Raw genomic sequence first — 24,389 nt, 5'->3', positions numbered from 1 at the left:
GAGAGGAATAAGGGCGCGTCTCCCTGGGTGGTGCTCAATGCTGCAGAAGTCGATCCACTGGCTGTCAATATAGCATGTCTAAGCAGACACAATGTCCATCTCTGAGCACTTTCCCTCCAACTATGGTGTACCACCAGGACAAGAAGAGTACCCAGTGTTAATGAGAGAGCAGTCCCCCACCGACCTTACTGTGTGGAATTCCTGCGGGCTGCAGGGCGGGTATGTGTGGATGGGCAGGAAATCAGTGCAGACAAGGCTTAAGCTTTACTGAGAACTCTGGCAGGGAGATAGAGAATGGTGACAACACCACCAGTACTCAATCCGTTCTGCTGCCCAAAGCCCAGTTCTTGTGATTTTGTTGCAATTGTCATTATTTGACTTTTTTATTAAAGTCCCACCTGCTGTAGCACTCAGGTTATTTCCAGAGAATCTCAAGTTTCATTAAAAAAATAGTTGTTTAGCCCTCATGGCCGTAGAGAAGAGCTTTAAAAAAAAAAAAAAAAAAAAAAAAAAAAAAAATCCCTTAAGTCTCCAAAGTCCAGATTTTTAAACACATGGAGGTGCCTTACTCCTATTTGAAAAGGATTCAGGCTCTCCCACTTCAAACTCTGCCCCCAGCACCAGAAGAGAAAAAAAGCTTCCCGCTGCCCCTCCTTTTTCTCATAATGGTTGACACTTGAATCAGGATTTCACAGAGTGGTGGTAATACCGAAAACCTGGGTCTAACCAACATCCAGCAACTAGGTACATGCGTTAGCTCACAATAGAGACCTTTAGAAGCAACTAAAAAAATGCTTCCCCTGATGAGGATGGCAAGGATACTGAAGCAGCAAATTCTAGAGTCTCATTTCCATTCCAGGTTGGGAAAGATGCTTGGCACACCTTTGAAAGCCAAGTAACAGCATGCTAATTGAAAGGGAAAAGATGACAAAATAAGGCCATGCAGTAAACCTATTTTTATTGGCTACACCACAGTCATGGTGTGAGTTTGAATCTTACTGAAGTGGTCTCTTTGGTAAAAAGCCATGGCAGCCAACAGAAGTGCTGCATTAGTTAGGCAAGCAGAATTTGGCTCATATCTGCAATGAAGACAGACTCAGCTTTGTCCTTAATGCCACTGAAATCATGTTCAACAGAACTATGTTTGAATCTAATCTCCAGCATTGCCACAACCTATTTAAAAAGGTCTTTTGGACTCTGTCATATGGCTTTTTTCAGATCAAATAAAGCAACTGTACTATTGTTAAAAGTCAAGACATCTCTTTAGCTGATAGTATCACTATTTCGTTTATTTGTAGGGCCAGCATAGCCAATAGTTAGACCTCTGCCAAAATCAGACCACCACATGCCTTTGAAAGAAGCCAGAAATTAGTTACTTTTTAAAATTACTGTTTTCTCTGGAGTCTGGATCCTGACTAAGAAATCTGTCTCTTGACAAAACAAATTGACAACCCCCTGTTGCAGAGAGTGACCTAATTCAGCTAAAGTGTTCACTTGACATATGGTGCCCCTTTACCTCTTAGGATTTCTAATGTTACTCCAGGCACCACACTCAAGATAGGTTTGAACAGATCACAAGAACATGAAAATACTCCCGTGTCATAATGGGCTTTAATTTTAACAAGTTATAAAGAATTAACATATGCTCACACTTTTCACAGGTGCTTAAATTACATGATACAAATGGGATGTTGCATTATCTGTATTAATCGGAAGAGCATTATTTATAAGATAATGATATTGACTAAATGGGACAGGGATGGGACTGGTTAATTGATGTTTGATTTGTGTGAAGGAGCAAAAAGATTGACACAAACTAGAGTAAGGCTCCTAAGTTTAATTACAAAAAAAAAAAGTGTTAAGCCAGCAGCTTTCAAATTAGGGGTTGGCCTTCCCTTATCTAGTTTGTTTGAGCTCATCTACATAGGGAAGTACAGTAAACCCTTGAGTTAGGCAGAGTTTGTGCTCTTGCAACCCCCATGTAACTCAAAATTTTTGTGCAAGTTGGGAGGGAGAAGGAACCAGGCTTCAGCTTGGTTCCTGTCTCCCCTGAGCTTGCAGGAGCCACGAAATTGACAGGCTCAGTCAGTGGACTCCTGGTGGGCTGCTCAGTTTCCTGGCTCCCAGAGTGGTGGGGAGACAGAAACCAGGCAGGAGCGTGGTTGCCATCTCCCCACTGCTTGCAGGACCCAGGAAACTGAGCAGCTCATGGCTGGTTGGTTTCACAGTTACACCAACGTGGGGCAGCCAGGAAGCAGGCTGCCACTTGGTTCCCAGCTACCCTCTCTGCTTGTGGGACTGCGAAACTGAACTGTCCACCAGGGCTAGTTAGTTTCCTGGCTGCTTCTCCCTGCCTTCGTCCAATGGCAGGGCTGACAGCCACACTGCTGCGGGAAGGCAGGGGGGAAGGGGCTTTTATAGCTTGCCTAGCTGTCTGCAGCTGCGAGCAGCTAGGCAAGCTAAAAGCCTTTCCCCTGCCTTCCTCCAGTGGCATGGCTGTCAGCTGTGCAGATAGGGGACGGGGCCACAGAACAGCTTCAAGTTGTGCTTAACTCGCGTTAAAGCAAGTTACTCTCAACCTGAAGCTGTGTATTTCGAGGGTATGCTGTAGATTAGAATAATGGCATAACAGTTTTGCTATAGCTTAGTCTATCAATCTGCCCTAATCAACAAGTCCCTAACACTATTGCAAGCAAAAATGCAACTGATTTTCAAAAAGCCTGAAAAATTGGCTACTAGGGTAATGATGTAGGTCAACTAAACATGATATCTGATGTTATACTTCCAGTGTTCTCCATCTGTGATAGAGAGATTTTCTTGTCTCTTGATAAAGCATATTGTTAAACTTAGATTTCAAAGTCCTTCTTAGAACGTTTAACAAAGGGAAACGGGTCTACATCTGTTTCTCTTCTACAGCATGATGTATTTCCATACACCTACAGAAAGCAAGCAGTCCTGTAGCACCTTAAGACTGAATTTTATTTATCAGGTAATGAGCTTTGGTGGGTAAAGACCTACTTGCAGATTTGGCTCCCTATTTGTCATTTTCTTCATATAGTTGATGGATTTCCACTCCAAACAGCTCAATGCAGTGCCTTGCATGGTAAATAGTCTCAGAGGGGTAGCTGCAGACTAACACAACCACCCCTCTGAGACTCCATACTGAAAGCACAACTTCGGATAATAGCAAAACATTGTGGTGGACACCTATTGGCAGGAGACTACCTAAAGTCCAATTTTGCTCCAGATAGTGATTCTAAACATGGCAGCAGCACAGATGAGATTATCAAGAAATCCACAGAGATAATTAAAGTGCAAAGACACCATCTGACTGCCAGCTTTGAAAACTCCAGCCATGATCAGATTCCCTTCATAGTCCCACATCACCAGCAGCAAGGGTTCTGCAGCCCAAGTTAGATACATTCAAGAAAGTGGTGGCTTTTGCCAGACTAGAGGTGCTCTTTAATCAAAATACTCCTTAAAACATACCAACACACCAAATTTCACTGCTAGTCCACAGCTTGTAGCTTTAAATGAAAACAAGCTGGTACACCAGTAATGAAACTTGGTTTCAGTCACCCTTCCTTTTAATGAACTTAAAAAAAAAATTGCTGTGCAAAGGCCCGTACAAATAAACAGACTGACTGAGCAGTGATATGTAACCATATGTTTCAGGATTTAAGCTAATCTTATTATTAGGGGGTTAGGACAAGTGCGTGGGAGGCAAGTGGGCAGATCAGCATACATCTGCCAACCGAGGGGATTCTTGTCCCCTCCTCTAAGACACCTGTTGCTGGACCCTGCTGGAGACAGGATACTGAACCAGCTGTATCCCTGGCTTTGGGAAATCTTATGCTCCTAGTCAGTTTCACTGTTTCTACACACCTAATGCAAAGTGAACAAAATGAAAGAGCTGGAAAATAACCTCTTTCTAATCTTGGACCTCACTTGCAATAGCAGACTGTAAACCCACCACACCATATGCCTTAAGTTTTGAAATGGAGGTTATCCTTTTACAGACGTTTGTTAGAGACTCTTAAATACTTTCCTTTTCCTAAATTCATACAGAAAACCTGCTTCCTGTCATTGCCCTGTTACAAATGCACCTTCACTGCACTGTTGGAGAGTCCCTGGGAGACAAATTCCATACGCACGACGACGATGTTGGCAGACCAGAGCTTTAGTCTGGAATAGCAGCTATTGTCACACAGCAAAGCATCACAGCAATCAAACAATTCAAGCATGGGAGTTTTAAAATAAAGATGGCTTAAAGTTTCACCCCCATCCCTTCAGAATGTAAGAACCCAACACTCTCAATGCAGCTTTTCAACTTGACATAGCCAAGTATTGCTCTTCACCAGCTGCCCCCAGAGCTAACTGGTTTCAGATGGGGAACTGATCCCCAATTGTCGTTCTTTTTAATAGGCGAGAAAGAGGAAGTGTTGTTGGAACAGGATATGACCATTAAATAACTGAGCCTTTAAAAATACGCACACCTGCTTTGCATTATCTCAACATATATTTTCCGTAGACATATTGACCTACCTGCCTTTACCCCCAAGACAGAATGAGGTCTTGAGGGAAATTCAATAAGATTTTCTCATTTCGGTATGTATGTGATTTCCAAGACCCTGCTTGTTTCCCAGCAACTAACACTGCAACACTATGTCAGATTAAGGAGTTTCCTGTCCCAGAATATGATTTCACTGCTATTTTGTCCCAATTATAATGCAAGACTGTTAAAAAGACCACTGGGTGGAAGTGAAAGGTACAATGAGAAACCTTGGTAGATGGGATAAATCATTAAATGGGGAAGTAACCAACAATGCTTTACCATGCCTTTTTTTAATCTTGATTTAAGATTAACATTTTTCACTTCAAAATTCAGCGATAGCTAAGAAATCTTGGGACTTATCTGCCACCGATGGAAAGCTAGCTATATTTAACATATTACCATGTATTTCAAGATGGTAAACCTGCAGAAACAGAGTTAGTTATTTGAAGTAGTATCTTAAACAATCACTTTGGCCTGAAATAAGTTGCCTTGCACCTATAGTTGGCAACACTAAAGGTTGAGGGTAAGATTTTTCAGTGGGGCCTAAATCATCTCCGAAAGTGGGATTCTGGTACTTTTCAAAGTTACACACTGAAAGTAAATATATTCCCTCCCTTCCTGATTCACCCCTCCTCTATTTTTTGGGTATACAGTCAAGTCAAATCTACAGGTCAGTACTACAGACAGGTCATAAAACTAAATGCTGCTGTTGTATTTGAGATTTGGCAAAACTACAGATTTCAAATCCATCCCAGGACTGCAGTGACCAAAACAGAACTAAAATTGCATTCTTCTTACACTAAAATGTGGTATTACAAGTTAGCGCCCAAATGCAGCAGTGATTTCAAGACAAACAAAAGCCACTCAGACTCTGTCTAGAGAAAAAGAATCTGCACAGTTCCCAAAGACCGTCTGAAATGTCATTCAAAATGAGTTGACAAAATTTGTACAAAGAATGCATGCTATTCAGCTAGTTCTACCTACTTGAGCTGAAGGGCAGATTACATAGCCCTTTGTTATTAGGGTCAATAGAGTAGCAAAGAAAAACTAATTTGACCCAATCATTCAACATTGTGTAAGAGACATCAAGCAAAACTTCCCTTTTTCTGCATAGTTTTACTCTCATTCTCTGGGCAATATTAATACTGTGTTGGGATACAGATGTCTGATTACAAACACACTGTCCTTCAATAAAGCTGTGAATTCGTTTCTACCCTTATACATACTGCTAAAGCTTTGACCAAAGCTTTGTAAAAAAAAAAAAAAAAAAACAGCCTAGGATAAGTTAGGCCACTCATGACCTATTTCTGTTCTATCCAATCAATAAAGACTCTTGGGTATTTGTTATGTGCTGAAAAACTAGGAGAGTATACAAAGATTTACAAAATGCCACTTGCCTCAATCTACTCATCACCTCTTCCTTGTTCTGAGCTATAAGAGCCCTACCACCTGCTAGTGACATCAGAGATGAGGTCATGAAGTTTTTTTTTTTTTTAGGTAATCTTCAGAGCAATCACAAGAGGAGACAGGAACTGAAGAACATGGGCAGCTGGGCTACAAGAACCATGTATCTTGAAGAATCTGCTGACCAGTGGCCAGCCTCTTTGTTTTGTCCTAATGCGTAGTGTGGATATGCTCTGTAAAAAACTCTTAATAGGCAAAATGCCCAACTTTTCCAGGATCATGCCGCTCTGCGGCCACCTCACATCCTCTATCCCTCGTTTTCTCCCTTGCCCCCTTCTACTTGTGAACCATGGTGATAAAGCAATTGCCTAAGGCAGGTATTAAGACTTGAACTGGGAGATTTTATTGTAGAAATGCAAGATATTATAGCAATTCATGAGGTGGGCAATATTTTAACCCAGCTAGTTAAAAAGCTACCTACTGGAAAGAAGTTAGTTCACCACATTTATACTTACACATACACAATGGAACTCAGAAGTGCGAGCCCTGGGCAGGGAGGTGGTTCATAAATCTGAACCAAAGGTTTTATGGTGGTTCTTTTGAAAGTTCAAAACTGTATAATGACTTAATACAACTGAAACTTGACTATACGGAAGAAAATTGTTGCTTGCAACCACAAAGCACAGACAGTTACTTTATCTTGTCAGATCATTTTTTAAAATTTTCCTATGTTATGTTTAACTTAGTACTGGTTTTTATGGGTCTCTGTTGCTGCCTGGATTGGATACTTCCAGTTCCAAATGAGGAGTGTGGCTGGTCACTTTGTCACCCTGAGGTTCTACTGTGTATTCAGCTGCTAAAAGGAATTCTCCCTCAGTGTATAACCCACATACTGTCATGTACACATTCTGTACAACTCCCTGATTCAGGACATGTCTACACTAAAAAGGGTCACTGCAGCAATAACTGCAAAGTTCATACCCCTCTTCTGCTCATGGCACATATCCTCACCAGAGACCCAAGAGCAGCAGGTGGAGAGCTCAGATAGCCCCTGTGTGTGATGTGAAGCGGGGAGCCAGGACCCTAGGGGCAGCTTACCTCCAAGGAGGGAGCCTGGGCAGTGGGCATCAGACTGGCTGGGAGTAGGAAGGATTTTCAAGAGTGGCAGTAAACAGCCAACCTAATGCAGGGACACTAGTCACCCTACCTACACCAACATAAGCCCTGTACCTCTCATGGAGCTCATATTAGCACCCTACCTAATTCACAGTTCATTTTAATACATTTCAGGATCAGAGGATTTTTTTTAAATAGTAAATTGCACAATGTTTAGCTGTAGGGGTCATGACCCAAAAAGGAACGGGTGGGGGGTGGTCACCAAGTTATCGTATGGGGTTGCAATACTGCTACCCTTCCCTACTGCAGCATCACCACCTTTACTTCTGCAGTGTTAGAGCTGGGCACCTAGAGGGAGGCCACTGCTAGCCAAGAACCCATCTCTGAATGCAGAGCTGTTGCCACTCCTTTCCACTGCTGCCTGCAGAGCTGGACCCTCAGTCAGCAGCTGCCACTCTGTGGTTGGCCACCTCAGAAGACAGTAATGCACAAGTAAGGGTGGCATAGTTTGGTACTGCCATCCTTACTTCTGCACTGCTGCTGGTGGAATACCGCCTCCAGAGCTGGCTGCCCAGCTCTGGCGACAGAGCAGAAGGATGGCAATCATGCAATCTCCCTAAAATAACCTTATAACCTCCCTACAACTCCCTTTTGGGTCAGAAGCCCCAGTTTGAGAAATGCTGGTCTCCCCTGTGAAATCTGTACTGTATAGGGTAAAAGTACATATGACCAGATTTCGTTGCCCGTGATGCATTTTTTCTGGCTAGGAACTTGGTAAGGATCTAGTTGTTATGCTGGTGTAGTAGGACACTTATATCGGCAGGAGCAAGGATGTAATGCATACACTGACAGAGTTAAGTTGACATAAAGTCAGCTTATGTCAACCTGTAACTACAGGCTAGGACTCATTCTACATTATGTCCCCCTACACCAGTAGGGAGGCAAAAGTCATTATTGTAACAAGATACAGAAGCATAGGGCAAGACATTACCCACTACCCGCCACTCACAGGAGACAGGAAACTGACCGATGCTGCTGCACTGGTCAGTTTCCTGGCTCCCCTGAGTTACCTGAAATTTGACTGACAGAGTTACGCAAGAATGCAACCTCCACATAAAAGTTGAGGGTCTTCTGTAATGGGAAAAAAATAGCAAGGCAGCACAACGAAGCCTTTCCATCAGACTCTCCTGTGCCTCTGCCAGAGAATGAAACTCAGTACAGAGAAAAAGATTCATAAGCATTTGGAAGTGGGAATACTAAATCAGCCTCTCCCATAGCCTTTGGAATACAAGCCTTTAAAGTCATTACCACTGCCCCTTCATTCCAGGCTGTTGTCTTGGTCTCCTTGTAATCCCACAGAAGTGACAGACGCCCAATATTTACAAGTCTCAGGAGGGAAATTAATAATTCTTAAGTGACCGAATAATTTCATTAGCTAGTACAAAGCATACTGTGTCCTGGCAGAAGCTCATAATGGCATGACAATGTTCACAATGTGTGTTTACCGTGTTCACCATGTTGAGAAGACAACTAAGGAGTCTCTCTGCTAGAGAAAGTGGGACAACTATTAAGAGCCATAAAGGCTAAGAGAATGCACTAGTGCAGGTGCAAACAAAATAGAGCTGGGCTTCATCAGGCCTGCATACTACTGCTGCTATTTAAAGGGCTTCCAGCCACTGCCACACCATCTGGGTTTCCTGCAGCAATTTAAAAAGCCCCCAGGCTACCACCCTGGCAGTGGATTATAAATGGCATGCAGGTCAGATGCAGCCTGTGGGCCATATCTTACCTGCCCCTACAAGAGATAGTGAGTGAGTAACTAAAGGTGTGGCCCATGACACCTTTCCAAAATTCATGAAGTGGCCCCCAGCAAAAATTATTGCCCACTCCTGCACTAGTGGATATTTGACAAGCATACAATTTGTTAATTAACAATAAAAAATGGCCAATCATTTCTCTAAGAGGATCTTTCCTTATTTATTGTCACTAAGTCCAAGGCTCCAGTCAGGCTTGGTATAAAATTCAAAAACGACATGGATTCTAAGCTTTTCTTCCAATCAGAACCCAAACTAGTTTCACACACATGCACAACTGACCTGATCAAACAGCTGCTTGCCCGTAGTGTTTGGCTGGATGGCAAACTCCAGCTCTGCATCCATAGTGGTAACTCGAACATTGAGCTAAAGAGAAAAGAAGAGAGTGATTTTAGAAGTACTGAAAAAACCATATGATCAGTGTGAACTAAATATGTATCGCTCATATACTTGCTCTATGCTTTTAAGCATTATTCAGTTAAAAAAAAATCTTAAAAAGGCCTCGTAGGGCTCTCCACTTTACTGACACTGAGCACTAACATCTCAAGTCTCTTTTTTTAAAAAAAGTCTATTTACATTTTAATGTATTTTTCTGTTAAAGTTTTTGTGTGATCACAGACAATGTTAATTAAGGGCACTGACTTCACTGGTTTATCCAGATTGCTACATGACCCAGCACTGGATTGAACTTCTTGTTAAACAAGAAAGCATCTTAGTGTTGATTGTTTTGGAGCACAGCAGATAGTGAGCAAGGACCGCACACTGCCTTTAAGGACATTCCTTAATCCTAAAGGGATGTCAATGACGCAGTTATGTTTAGGAATTAAAAATTCAGCTCCCATTTTATGCTGGAGTTGGATTTAACATGCGGTTTTAAAGGTAAAAGGCAGTGGATTATTCTTCTAAGCCAATCAGCATTAATCTAATAAAAACACCAATTATCAAACTTATAACAGATCTACAGCTACAGAGCTGCATGTTAAAAAGCATTAAGGGAGGATTAAGAACATTGTGGAATAAGTATTTTAATAGGCATCACTTTACAAGGTGTCTGGTTAATTGTGTTTATTTCAAAAGGTAGAAGGAGAGAGTGAGCAAGCATATAAAATAGAAAGGTTACTACTGTATGCAGAACACTAGATATTTTGCTACACGTTCCAGCTCCCTTGTCTGGCAATGTCAGGGACTGAGTGGCCCCATACTACAAGGTATGACCCAGGACCTGCAGATGCCAGCTCCTGATGCGGCCCTGGCCACAGCCACATGGCACCATATCAGCCCTGACTGGGCAGCCGGCATGGGCCCTGAGGCTGGTGGCCAGCTGTGGCATGGCCCTGTGGAGACTGGCTGTAGCTCAGGCTGGGCTACCAGCTGTGGCCCCAGCCCTGCAGAGACCAGCGCAGCTCTGCCCCACACAGTCTGACTCTGCCTCTGGCCAGGGACACAAGCCCCACAGGGCTCCCCTGCCCAAGGCAGGCAGGCTCTCTGTACTAAATTCCCACTCCAGCATCTCCAGCCCAGTAACATCTGTGGTCCTTCCAGCTGACTGATGTTGCCAGAGGAGAGAATGCCAGTTATGCAAGTTTCAACCTGTCGTAAGCAAAAATTGCCTTAATAGAAGACAGACAGCGGTAACCAAGCCTGTAGGGAGTACCGTAAGGATCAGCACAGTAACGACAACTTGAAAAGGGTTATTTGAAGTTATGATGCAACAATACTGTCCCCTAGCAATAGGGTTATCATATTTGAACTTTCCAAAAAGAGGACACCCCGAGAGGGAGTGTGTATCCATATCTACCAACCCCCATTTTGTTAGTGTGTTTAGTATATATATTATATAGTACATTAATATAACATGAGTTGATAGATACAGCTACAGATACACTCCCTCTCAGGGGTGTCCTCTTGTTGGAAAGGTCAGATATGGTAACCCCACTAATAAGTCCTGCACACCTCAGGAAGACTTCTCCCTTAAGTATATTTATGTTGCAACCTGGGTGTGGGCAGAGAGGGAAAAGAAACCCTGAGAATAAGAACCTGGAATTACTGGTAGTTTTGCTACACAAGATGAGAGAAATGGGATGTAATGCACTTCCCCTATTCTCTCTTTTGTCCACCATATGATCCTTGTATAAGTTTCACTGCTAAAAAATTTCCTTGCATTCATTTACCAGCTACAGCTTGATGCATTTTTCCTTCTCCTGAGGTGGTAACTAGGCTCATTGTTCTATGAATGCAACACCACAGAAAGCCAAAGCTAACAGACCAGAAAAAGTCTGCTACAGGTGAGGAATTTTATTCCAGTGATGGCACATTCAAAATATTTTTTAGACTGGGATTATGAGGCAGAAGAAGAATATTTGCCTTTTTGCACATGTTGCAAGTTTAAATAGCTTTCACCAATTTAAAGAGAGATACCAGACACAGGTTAACTCCCCTTGAAAACTATTTTTTATATAAAACTACACTTACAAACTAGCAGTCAATATTTTACAGTTGACTGCTTTCATTACAACATGGAACACCTTCAAGTTAAAAAACAAAGCTCCTAGAGAGTCAGTAAAAAAAAGTAACTAGAAGAAACTCTCTCCATTCCTTCCTTTTAGTTATTCATCTGTTATAGGACCCACAGTTGCAGAATTGTGGATCACCCGTTAAATCCTGAAAGCTCTCTCTAAGATGATCCAGTACTTTTACGAGTTTGTTCAGAGAAACAATAAGTCCTGTGGCACCTTATAGACTAACAGATACTTTGGAGCATAAGCTTTCGTGGTCAAAGACCCGCTTCATCAGATGCCACAGCTGATGAAGCAGGTCTTTGCCTAAGAAAGCTTATGCTCCAAACTGTCTGTCTATAAAGGTGCCACAGGACTTCTTGTTGTTTTTGAAGACACAGACTAACTCGACATACTTGTTCAGAGAAAGATATTGTTGTAAAATTGTCTATTAAGAGAATTTTGAAAGCTCTAGATTTCTTTTCAGCTAATTCTCAACTTCTTAAAAGCTTCATTTCTACCCTTGTTCTAGTATCCACTGTATTCTAGAATCCTTAAAAATAAGAGACTGTTTCTAATATCCATGCTTCTACAAAAAGCTTTTTTCTTTCAAAAGGGAAGAATTCTATAACACAGCAATGAGTGCAAGGGTCTGGAAGGGAGGATGATTCATACTGAATGCTGGAAAAAACCCTCTACTTAGAAATGGGAAAGCCAAGATTTGACAAGCTAATCCTGCTAGGTAAGAAATCTCCCCAACCCCACCCCCACCACAGAAAAGTCTGATAACATTGTATACTAATCTCTCCCACACCCTCTATGAGGAATGTATACATTCCTAATCCTTAGACACACACCACAAAGCTGCAATTCCTTCAGATCATTTACACTTTTGGCTGAAAGCCACATTCTGGAATAAAGTGCCTTTTTACAATGAGACTTTTAGGAAGGCTGAAAGGATATTTTCCCTGCCATCTTGGAGCTGAATCCTAGGCCTTCCTATACATGGCATTCCAATATATACTTCTAGCTCAGCGGCAACTAGCACATCATTACTGTGAGTTCAGCCAGGGGAACAGAAAGAGTTCCATACTTTAAAAGGGTATAAAAGATGGCAGATTTTCTTCCCTTGTTATACTTAAGGCTTGAAAAAAAAAAAAGCTACTTAAAGAGTCAACATCAGTGACGGACAGCCCTTATGAAGTCCCCATAGCTCACATTTATTTTTAGCTGCTTGAACAGGGGTAACTATAAGAATTGAGTTTGCAGGGTTTTTTTTGCCCTATTAGCTCTCTTGCAGTGGGCTATACCTTGGGCCCTCCCAATTCACGGACTGTGAAATCTACCTCTCCCCCCACAATTTGGTCTTTTCTGCTTTTTACTGTATTTCACAGGGGAGACCAACATTTCTCAAATTGTGGATCCTGACCCAAAAGGGAGTTGCTGGGGGTGCAAAGATATTTTAGTAAGGCTGGTAGTGCCACCCCCACTTCTGTGCTGCCTTCAGAGCTAGACAGCAAGAGACTGGAGGCAGGTGAGTAAGGGCCCAGCTCTGCAGGCAGAAGCATATAACTTAGGGTGGCACCACCACACCATGCCATCCTTATTGCTGCGCTGACTACAGAGCCACTATGCCAGTAGTGTCCAATATGCTCCCCGTTCGCCACATGTGGTGAACGGGGGCACCCCTCTGGCTGCTCCATGCACATACCCCACTACATGTTGAGACAAGCACGTGGCTCCTCTGGCCCCGATGGATTTCAGCCACATTCCAGCCTGGCACTGCTTCTGTGAGTAATCAGGCGCCTGGGGGGGCACTGTGGCAATCCCTTACATTTCTTTTGGACACCAGTGCACTATGCTATGGCTCTGCCTACAGAGGCAACAGCAACAGCAGTGAGGGCAGCAGTACTGCCACCCCGCCTACAACCCCCCGCACCTACAATCTCACATCCCTCCCCAACTCCTTTTGGGGTCAGGACCCCTGCAATTAAAAAACACTGAATTTCAGAGCTTTTTAAAATCCTGTGATCATGAAACTAATCAGAACGGACTGAATTTAGTAGCGTGCTAGCTATATTGCAATGTTAGGCGTGTATTGGACTAGCTGACAGGTTCATCCAAATATTAAATTTTCCTTAGACTGAGACAACTAAGGGGCTGTAAGACTAGGTTAATGAACTCTCCCCCCCATTTGAGAAGAGGCTCATGGTCAGCTAATTGGCCAGCACAGCTAAGGAATGACTTGGCACTGGATCTCTGCAAGGGCCAAAGAGGTCAGACAAGGGCTTGCACAGCTGAAGAGACTGATCTCTAGAAAGAGACACATTATGCTTTCAACTGCCTATTGTATTTTCCAGGGTCTGTGACCATCCTGGTAAGGCTACTGAGTCTTGACCATCTAAGGTAGTATTTTTTTAAGCTATGTTCTGTGAACAACTCTCAGGTGTGCCACAAGCCCTTGGAAAAATAATTCTAAGAGGATATTTTCTATTATTAAAACCAGATACAATGTTAATTATTTGCTATGATACTTGATTAAACTACTTTGTTTTGTTTTCACTGTATATGTTGCTGTTTGGGGGCTTTGTTTTGTTTGTTTTTTGAAGAAAATTTTTCATAGGTGTTCCGCATAAAAATATCGTTTGGTGTTCTGTGGTCTCAAACAATTTAAGAAACACTGATTTAAGATGTCCCCCCCTCCACACACTGCCTCCCTCCCAGCCTTGTTCTAGACAAGAGTGCCATGGCCTGAAAACCGATTCTGCGATAGTCACATGGAGACATGGTACAAGCGTTTGGTCTCTGAAACAAGGTAAACAAAGGGGATGTCTGAGATGTCAGGTAGGAGTCAAGGATTGCAAGGTTCTCCCCCCGCCCCCACCCCAGCCATAAGGCGAGTTCAGTGCCAGTAAGGCCCACCAGGAAGTACAGGCCACAGATAAGAGCCAAAGCAAACAGGATGACAATTTAAGTTTCACTGGTACAGACCACCAGAGAAGACAGTATGGTGGGAGCACACAGGTTAGTAATCTTTCAGCAACAGAAACTACAGTGGAAGGAAGTGAAGGAGGAAGCCTGACGCACAAGGACAGAGACTTCCACATGGCTAGTCACCTCTGCATGAGACAGCATGACAGCTCGCCATTTAAAACATCACTGACAAATCTTGGCCAGATTTCAATCTTGCCACAATTGCCATTAGGCAAAAGGGAGCAAAACCCACCAGTGTGGTAGAAGCTCACACAAGTAAAGGAGCACTGTGCATAGTATACAGCACATATGAAATACTTACAATTTAGCACAGCACTGATCACATGGTGGGGCACAACGCTAGTTTGGGGGGGGGGGGTCTTCGGGGCTGGTGTTAAGCTTGCTGGGGCCAGAGCTGAAGCCCAAGTCCTGGCCCCCATCACCGAGGGCCAAACCTGAAGCCTGAGGGCATTAGTTCTGGGTGGAAAGACTCAGGTTACAGACTTGGGCTTCAGCTCTGACCCCCTCATACAGGGCAATGGGGATAAGCAGGCTCTGGCTTCAGTCACACTCCAGGGGTTGTGTAATAATTATCATCATCAGAAGGGGACTGCAGTGCAATGAAGTTTGAGAATGGTGACTTTAGCCATTTAACCCTTGTTCAGGCAATATGCTGGCTTCCCACATTTAGGGCCCAAACTTTGCAAACATTTATGCATGTTGAGTAGGTTATTCTTGTGCATAGGATTAAGGAGGTTTATATGTTTACAGAATCAGGGACTTAAATGTATTAAATACTGTGCTGTCATATGCAGAAGTCTAAAAACCCAACACATGGCCTGGGCCATGCAGATGCTCTTACAAATTGAGTGGAAAAGATGAGCGCACACACACACACACACACACACACACCCCCCACCATGAAGTCAGAGGCAGAATTGTGCAAGTAATGAACTACATAATCATCTCCTCCCTTACTTTATGATCATGCTGAAAAGCTGAAATCCTTGAGTCAAATTGTTCAGGTTTGAGATCATAGTTTTTACAAGCCTCACCTACTGAGCTATGGAACCCTAAGACCTAGGATTTACACTTGAACAACATTTGCTCTGAATAACCTACTTGTTATTGGGACAGGAAAGTGGAAGTATGAACAAATTTCATTCAGACCCCCACACAAATCAGGCCACTCTGATCCTATCTACTTAAACCAGTTTCAGGTCAGTTATTTGTATAAGCAAGTCATAGTAGAAACCATGGTAGTTACAAAAGGGTGCTTCTGTTTTCCAGGTAACCTGTCAACCATAAGGGTCTTACAAAACAAGAATGTTTTGTTTTTTAAATAAGCCACATCCTAGTGCAAGAGATCATCTTTTAAAACAGAAGTCTGATACACTCAAGTGCCAACAATCGCCAGATGCTGTGTATATTGGACAGACTTCATACTCAGAGTTAATGGGCACAAAACAGATATAAAAACACCCCGATCCACAAACCCGTCAGCCAGCATTTTAATGGAGTGGGCCATCCTATTAATGACTTAAAAGTCTGCATCTTACTGAAGAGGAATTTTCACAACAGTCTTGAAAGAGAGGCTGCTGAACTCTTATATTCAAATTCAACACATTAACAAGTGGTTTGAACCAGGATGGGAATTTTCTGGGTCATTATAGGGGCTCTTTTGCATACTTGGCTTAATCTAATTCTTGACTTCCGCCATCTCCTCTTCTGACCTTCTACTCTCTGATTTGCTCACCTTGGATATAGTTTTTTTTTTTTCCTAATTTGTCAACCTTGATTACTATTTTGGTTCTCTGTGCCTTACATATTGAGTCTGTTCTGGTATGGCTATGGTCTGAAGAAGTGGGTCTGTCCCATGAAAGCTCACCTAATAAATTATTTCATTAGTCTTTAAAGTGATACTTGACTGCTTTTTGTTTTGATAGTATGTAGACTAACATGGCTTTCTCTCTGTTGCTATTAAAAAATGGAATTTGTGTGAAAAATTCCTACAAATCTCTCAACACTAAATCAGTGGTATGATCCATCTTTTCTGTTTACCTGTTTCTGGTGACAGTTACTTTCAAGAGAGCCACACACCCTGTAACAGAGCCAGGTTAACCATTGTGCAGCCAATTGTTATATGCTGTGCCCAGAGGGAAGGAACAAAACAAAAACATGAATAATCACTTTACATTAGTAAAGCCTGTGATTTTGCAAATTAAAAGACTATAAAATTAGGCAACATATTTCCTTCTTTCCCTCAGTAGTAAATTCCATGAGATACAGAACAATAATTTAAATCAACTATAAAAAAAAAAAAACACACTAAGTACATTACACAGAGCAACTCCTTGTCAGATGGGAAGGATTTAATCTATTTTTACCCTAAAGATCCAAATAATTCAGTAAAGTCATGTCATCTGTTAAACTCACCTTCCTTATGGCCAGAAATTCTAGTCTTTACTATTCCTTATTCAGTGAGGTTAATTACTACTTTCCTTTACATTTCCTCTTTCTTCTGTAAGCTACATATAAATCATGGGCAATTAAAATATTATGGTTGTGCCCAAGCCAGGAAAACTTGTCCCCATTATGCATGAAACACACTAACTTCGCAAAATTATCATTTCTAACCCAACAGAACTACAATTTATCACCTCCCAGTACAAAAATAATTCTTATGGTCTTTGATAAAAAAAGTGTCTGGATGTAGAAACAGAAGGTAAAATTCCCCACTCTTATCTGTACTAAGTCTTTACAGGTGAGGTAATCTCATTTTAGCCTTAGCAACTAGTCCTGTTTACAGAAAGAGCTATTGGTAAATATCTATTAACAGTAGTGCTCTCATGTAATAAAGTATCAGGAAGGGCACTAAAAGGGAAACTCCTGTCTGATATCCATGTATTTTGTATTGGTTGATGCAGGACTAAAACTACAGAAGTGAGAATCAACTTTGTTGCACATCTTGAGCTGATATTTAAATGTAGCCCCAGGTTTTGAAAACTAGTTATATGGAAGACTTTCAGCTTTAAATTTTTAAAAGCTCGTTTGTAGCCCTCATTGATGCAGAGGAAAAGATTGAAAAGATAAACTCTAAAGGCTCTAAAACCACAAGCAGTTAAACACCAGATTTATTTAAATCCGTACTGGGTTAAGTCAATCTTTTGGGCCCAATCCATGGTTTTAAAAATTTGGTAACAGCAGTATGAATCCTATGTTCAGTATGGACTGAGAGATGCCTAATAGGAGGCATATCTGCTTGCCCAAGAACACAGAAATCTGAGGGTTCGCAATGTAATTAGAGGACAGCAGAAAACTGGGAGCTCATGAACACAGTGTTTCCTTCTTCCCCTCTTAACCTGGTGACTGACACACAGAGTCACCTTCTGGAAACAAGAGCCCTCACCATACACTCCAGAATCCTACTGATTCAGTTAAACAGCTTTAGAAACTAACCAGTTCAAGTTCAGTGCAACCCTGACTGTGAAGACACTTGAACAGACTTCATTTAAAATGATGCGAGAGCATAAGCACAAGGCATGTTGCACTGATTTGGCTACAGCAGTCTCTGAACAGGTTTAAACTGGTACAGCTCATAGTTAGATAAGACCCAATACTCAGGAGCTGCAGGGAGAAGAGTACAGGCAGATGACTGCAGTTGTGCAGGACATCATTGTGAATTAAATGGAACTCTATACTGATTTTCAGGCACATGGCTCTCTTTATAGAATCCAGTCCTTCACAATCTAGATAAGTGCTCAAAGTCACAGTGGGTATAAATGGGTATACAGCATAAAATGCAGCTTAGTGTGAAAACAGCTTTTATGCTACTACAGGTTGAACCTCTCTACTCCAGCACTCTCGAGACCTGACTGGTGCCAGATGAGATAATTTGCTGGTCCATAAGAGGTCAATATTGCTAACACATTGCCAACACTTCCACTGCACAGAACACAGAGAGGGGGCTGGTGGCTGTAAAACTTCATGGAACCACAGGGAACTTGGCCACACCTACAACAAGTGGACATCTGGCTAACTAAAATCATGCTGGATTACTGATGTTGCCAGATGAGAGGTATTCAACCTGCATATTGCACTACACTACACTCATCATTCGCTATTTTCGTTGTATGTTTCAGATTCCTTGCAAGATTTACACTTTGCAGGACCAGTTTGTTGCTCTACTAACTCCTCATTAAGCCCCACTGAACTCAAGGCACCTTGCCCACTCCACCCCTCTTTTTTAAATAGGTCCCCTCAGGCATTCTATTACAAAGGCGTGACCCACCAGAGGAGAGAAAAATATTTGATCTTGTGCCCCTTTTTAACTTCTTTACATAATGCATCTATGAGGTCCAAAAGATTTTATTCTGAAAAAGGTTTTTTGTGGGTGGCTTGCCCCACAGGATAAAAGTCTTTTCTAGTGCAAAAGACGTCAAGGTCTGGAATAGACAAATCACCACAAGATTAGAGTGTGAAAGCAGAAGCTGCTGAAAAGCGAAGGGATGTTTTAAATCAGACTTTAATCTTATGATCTGTATTTGCATTTTTCAGTAAAAGTTCAAACTACTATCAATTTGAACTTCCCTGTTTAAGGAAGATTTAAGCTTTTTATATCAAGAACTAGTCAGAGCTAATGCAGGATCTATTTGTTTTAAATCTTTATTTTCTGACCAAACTGAAAACACATTCTATCCAGCTTTCCTTTAGGTTTGTATTCCCTCTTCAGCGATGGAGTGAAGTCATGTATTTTGTGTGCTCCTCTGAAACATTACTTTATTTCTGAACCAAATTTCTTCAAAATACATTAGGTTTTAGCAGTGTAAGTTATTTGTATGCTCACTTGCTAAGTCATATCCAGTGAAAATATCCAGAATGAGTTTTAACCCAGTCTTTTTATATAATTTTGTAAGTAACACCACCCATTTCTGAAGCAGTTTTGTGCTTATCTTCTTAAAATAGTTAGTTAATTTATAACCCAACATTGCTTGCAGAATACTCTTCTTAGAAGAAAAAAAAAAAAAATCTAGAGACATGAGTAAGAGAAGTCATTTATAAAAAGTACCATTCTTTCCAGGTCGCTCCCTTGCTCACCATTTATTTCATTAAAATCTGAAGTGTTGTTGACGACTAGAGTAGTCTGTTCTGGTATTTTAAGGTTTTGGTTTTTTAGGTTGAGTAGAAAGATCAAGTTAAACATTTGACAATGTCAGAGGCATCTTTTAGAGTGTTCTGTGACAGCACAGTACAAAAGAAAAAAAAGTCAGCTAATTTATAGTGCTTGGGCTTTACTACAGATTTAAGATTATACTACCCTCTGCGCTCATAATACCCTTCCCCAGAAGTTCTAGGGCAATGTTGTGGACAAAAAAAAAAAAACAAACAAACAAACAATCACTCTGTGAGCCAAGACACAACCTGCACAACTTTCACCTTTGTCTTCCTATACTTCCCTTTCCTGTATAAGGATCAAAGTTCAATTTCCTCTGAAAGTGCCAGCCTCCAATTGCCATGGGTAACAAATTTCAAGCTTGGATTGCTTTAAAACTAATTGTAAGTCTATACTGGGGAAATGAGCGTTTCAAATATGCCATTCTAGCTATGCAAATGCCGTAGCTAGAATCGACATACTGAATTCATTTATTTCCACAGTGGAGATCTCACCTCTATACTCTCACATCAACCTCCCATATTCCACTTGATCGTGTGGAGTACAAGGGGTCGATGGCTGAACCCAGAGAGATCAATTTTGCTGCATCTTCACCTGACATGCAAAATCAAACTCTGGAAGATTGACCCAGTCAGGGTCAATCTTTCCCTTAGTTTAGACAAGTGCTTTCTGGCAGCTTGGGAGGGGAAGAAGGAAAGAACAGAACAACTGCAACACACATACCTACATAGGTAACGTGATAAGTAAAACCGCAAGACTAGCACTAAGTTACAGAATATGTAAATACTTCTTAGTCATACACCATGATATGCACTTGTCATTACCAGAGAAGGCAGGGATGCCTATCAGATTGGTCAGAGATACCTGCCTCCATACTATAGTCATTTCTATGATGGAACATTAACTTATTAAACGTTATGTTTGAGAACATTCAGTCCAAGACACAAGCTTCTGCTCCACAAGTCTTCTCTCATTATAGGCAGATGTGGGCAGTGGGTTATATTCACCTAACTTATGCTTCTCCCTCTTCTACCTCCCTCCCAACACAGTGCAATTAAAGTTACTTCTCAGTGTTTACAAAGCAGATTTAGAACACTCATCACCAATGTTTAGACAGTGGATAAAAATTCAAATTGAACAGGATGGACTGTTACACACTTTTAGCACCTTTCATGGGAAAAACTTGCTGAAAGTAAACGGAGCAGCTCAATAATCTTATGAAGTTCATTTTCTATGTAAGTATGGTATGTAGCTTCAGACTGTTCCATATGTTTACTACATCTGATTTATTATGCTATGTTTCAAGGACAAGTTATTGAACAAGAAATCCATCAGTTTTAATACAGTAACTCACACGTTCTTAAATACTGTTTTAGTACACAGTAACATATACCAACTCACATTCATCATTTAATTAAGAGTTCCTGCACTGGGAGTATCCTAGAAAATGACCTAGTGTTCAATCAGAAATCTACTCCAGATTGGCGAAAATTCTGAAAAATTTACATAACTAAATAGTACTTGAAAGAACAAGGGTCATTCTTCACAGGCGGGATGATTCCTCTTTGCAACATAAAGACAAAGAAAGCTCTTTCAACATTCCAAGATTTTAAAGCACCACAAACCATGAATCTTAGTTATGTTTCTGTAGAAGGGGTGACAAGAGGCAACTATAAGAGTAACACAGACACAAGCAATATAACAAAACTTAGTAGGGTACAGTGAATTAAACAGAATATAGTTACTCTTGGACGTTAGAGACTAACGAAATAATTTCTTAGGTGATGAGTTTTGTGGGACAGACCCACTTCACATCTGGAAATGTGGAAAATTATTCTGTCAGTCTTTAAAATGCTACAGGACTGCTTTCATATTTTGTGAAGCTATAGAGTAACACAGCTACCTCTCTGGCCGTGTCTACACATGCCCCAAACTTCGAAATGGCCACGCAAATGGCCATTTCGAAGTTTACTAATGAAGCGCTGAAATGCATATTCAGCGCTTCATTAGCATGCGGGCGGCAGCAGCGCTTCGAAATTGACGCGGATTGCCGCTGCACGTCTCGTCCAGACGGGGCTCCTTTTCGAAAGGACCCCGCCTACTTCGAAGTCCCCTTATTCCCATGAGCTGGCCATTTCGAAGTTTGGGGCACATGTAGACACGGCCTCTGTGACTTCTGAATGTTAGTAAGTCAAAGGGGGACCCCTTGTCACCAATGCAAGGGGTTTACCTTGTACAAAAATTGGCAGGTGTGCTGGATTCAGTTCCCTAATCACCACCACATATTTTTCCCCAAAGACAGCACATATTATTGACAGTGTTATTTTCTTACATAAAGGCTATGTCTACACTAGCCAAAAACTTTGAAATGGCCATGCAAATGGCCATTTCGAAGTTTACTAATGAAGTGCTGAAATACATATTCAGCGCTTCATTAGCATGCGGGTGGCCACAGCACTTCGAAATTCACGCGGCTCACTGCCACGCGGCTTGTCCAGATAGGGTTCCTTTTCAAAAGGACCCCGCCTACTTCGAAGTCCCCTTATTCCCATCTGCTAGGGTAGAGATCCACACCTCTCTCCCGAGGACCTTATTTTTCAGGCTGAACAGTTCCCTGCCTTCAATATGTTTGTCCCAGCAAATGAGAGCTGGACAAAAGCATGCTGCTCTACTCTTCCCAGAGAGGTAACAGTGTCAATACCAGGTATAGGTTTCAAATTTTTTTTTTTTTTTTAATTCTGTAGTGTTTTTACCTTAAGAGAAAAAACTTTAAAATAAGCCAACCTTACATACATGCCAATATGCTTACTAGAGAGATCACTCCCCATCCAGCTATATAAAAACTCTGTTTGCTGTCATTTCTCCCCCACATCCCCCAAGGTCCAAGGCTCTCTTTTATTGCATTAGTGAACAAACTTTTTATATTGCTGCCCTCTCCCAACCCCTCACACTTGTCTAATGTAATCCAAACCCTTAGAAATTTCAGTTATGTTCATATAAAGAAACCCTTTCAGCATGTGTAAGGAAATAAGTCTGCAGAATTTAAAAGCTTTTTAATCAGCATATAAATGCAAACACATATGCATAAAAACTGTAACATATTTCAAGATTTTTAATGACATGGATGAGCCTGAGACCAGCAGCTGACTGTGCTGCTCCCCCGCCATATAAAATTTCTTGTACACCCTCCCCACGAGGGGACCCACCCCCTACTTTGCAACCCCCTGGTTTACTGGATGAGAACAAAAGGCCTACACCTGTTTAAAACCAGGCTATTTATCCAAAAGTCTTTTTGTCTGTTGGCCCCTAAAGAATCTAGGCTCTAAAGGCTCTAGTCTTACAACTATCCTCCTGTAACAATGGTCACCAAATTAAAGCCCTCCCTTCCTCTGCAGGCAAAGTCTTGTAGGCTTAAATCATAGGTAGAGTGTTGCAATTCTTTCTGCCCAATACTTCCTAGCAATTCCACTTCACACATAACAAAAGATCAGTTGTGCCTGCTATATTGAGCCACATCATCTCCTGCAGTTCATGTTGTCATCTTTTTCCATCCTAGAAAATTTCCACAAAAAGCCCATAACAGCGTACATCCATATGCACTGTCAATGCAATGGACCACAAAGCTCTTACAACCCTACTGAATGATGATTAACTTAATTCCATAGCATTTGCCCAAGGTACTACAGGACACTGTTTTACACTTATTTTCCTCTGTTTTAAGAGACCTTACAAGAGGCACAAAAATGGAGACCCCTCGCCCCCAGTCTGAAGATTCTAGGTTTAGAAGATCAAATCCCAACAGTGGAGCTGCTCAAACTTCAAAGTGTTGTGAAGTGGTGGGAGTCAGGGTGACAACAGGGATAACTTATTAATATAGTTGGCTGAAGAACTGTATAATAAGGCCAACTTGGCTTTATCATCCCCAAGATAAATAAATGCAGCACTTTCAGTTTAAAGGAAGGCATCTGTCTGTGACATAAGCTCAAACCAGAGCCATCTCTAGTCTATGTGAACATTAGAAAATATACCAGTTTAATGCACATTTGCACTCACGTCCTTGGACAAAGCATCCTAGCCCCTTCAGCTGACATGCAGCAAAGCACATATCTGTAAGACTGCTGCACTGCCCTCTATCCCAGAGGTGGCCTGAACTTCAGTAGAGCTTTATGTTAAGCAGTTCAAGAGTTCGAGAACCTGTGGGCTGCAAAGTGTTAGATTACATGCATACACTGATATGGTGATACATCCATGTGATCAGTTTAACTGATCCTGCACCATCTCAAGTGCTCATTTCTCCATTAAGTCCTCTCCCTGAGGCTTCCAAGGTTCTTGAACTCTGAGCAGCTTAAAACAATTGCCATTTAAAGAAAAACCACTTACTTCCCAGAGAAACATTTCTCCTCCTCTCCCAAACATAAGCTTCCTGCACCCCTCCAACACTGCATTGTACCAACCTCACAATTGTGAGCAAACATTTAGCCTGAGATAAGCAGCAGTTTTAAGCTTGTCTCAAAATTTTCATGGCTTAAAAAAAAAAAAAAGCCAGAAGTCCAACTTTTCAGTGAGACACAAAGCTATTTTATTCAGCCCTGGAAAGTTCTAAAAATTTAAACTTTAAAAATCTTCATAACATCAGTTTTTTTGTTCCATTAACACAGCCTGCCTTTAGGAAAGTGAAGAGAATTTTGGAAGACTTCCATTAAAAATTAACATACCTTTAACTAATTGACTGATGACAGAATCAGTGATGTGGTAAAATTTACTAGCACTAATTTAGGCTTTGTCCAAACTTGGGGTAGGCAAATACTAGCCCACCATGGGTAGTCCCTGGGGAGGCTTCCACCTCTATACCTGCAGAA

General features: G+C 41.6%; 1 protein-coding gene across 3 annotated transcripts in view; it reads right to left on the bottom strand.

Moving 5' to 3' along the window:
* Positions 1–24,389, bottom strand: part of EZR (ezrin) — a 54,551-nt gene that overhangs the window by 22,991 nt on the left and 7,171 nt on the right. For all 3 annotated transcript variants that reach the window (XM_074990300.1, XM_074990298.1, XM_074990299.1), the window contains exon 3: positions 9,172–9,255. In XM_074990300.1, coding sequence (XP_074846401.1) covers positions 9,172–9,255 — 84 coding nt within the window. The remainder of the gene's footprint in view (positions 1–9,171; positions 9,256–24,389) is intronic.

The sequence above is a fragment of the Carettochelys insculpta genome, chromosome 3, assembly GCF_033958435.1.
Source record: "Carettochelys insculpta isolate YL-2023 chromosome 3, ASM3395843v1, whole genome shotgun sequence".
Classification (NCBI taxonomy): domain Eukaryota; kingdom Metazoa; phylum Chordata; order Testudines; family Carettochelyidae; genus Carettochelys; species Carettochelys insculpta.
The sequence above is the reverse complement of the archived record's forward strand: the minus strand, read 5'-3'. Positions and strand labels throughout refer to the sequence as shown.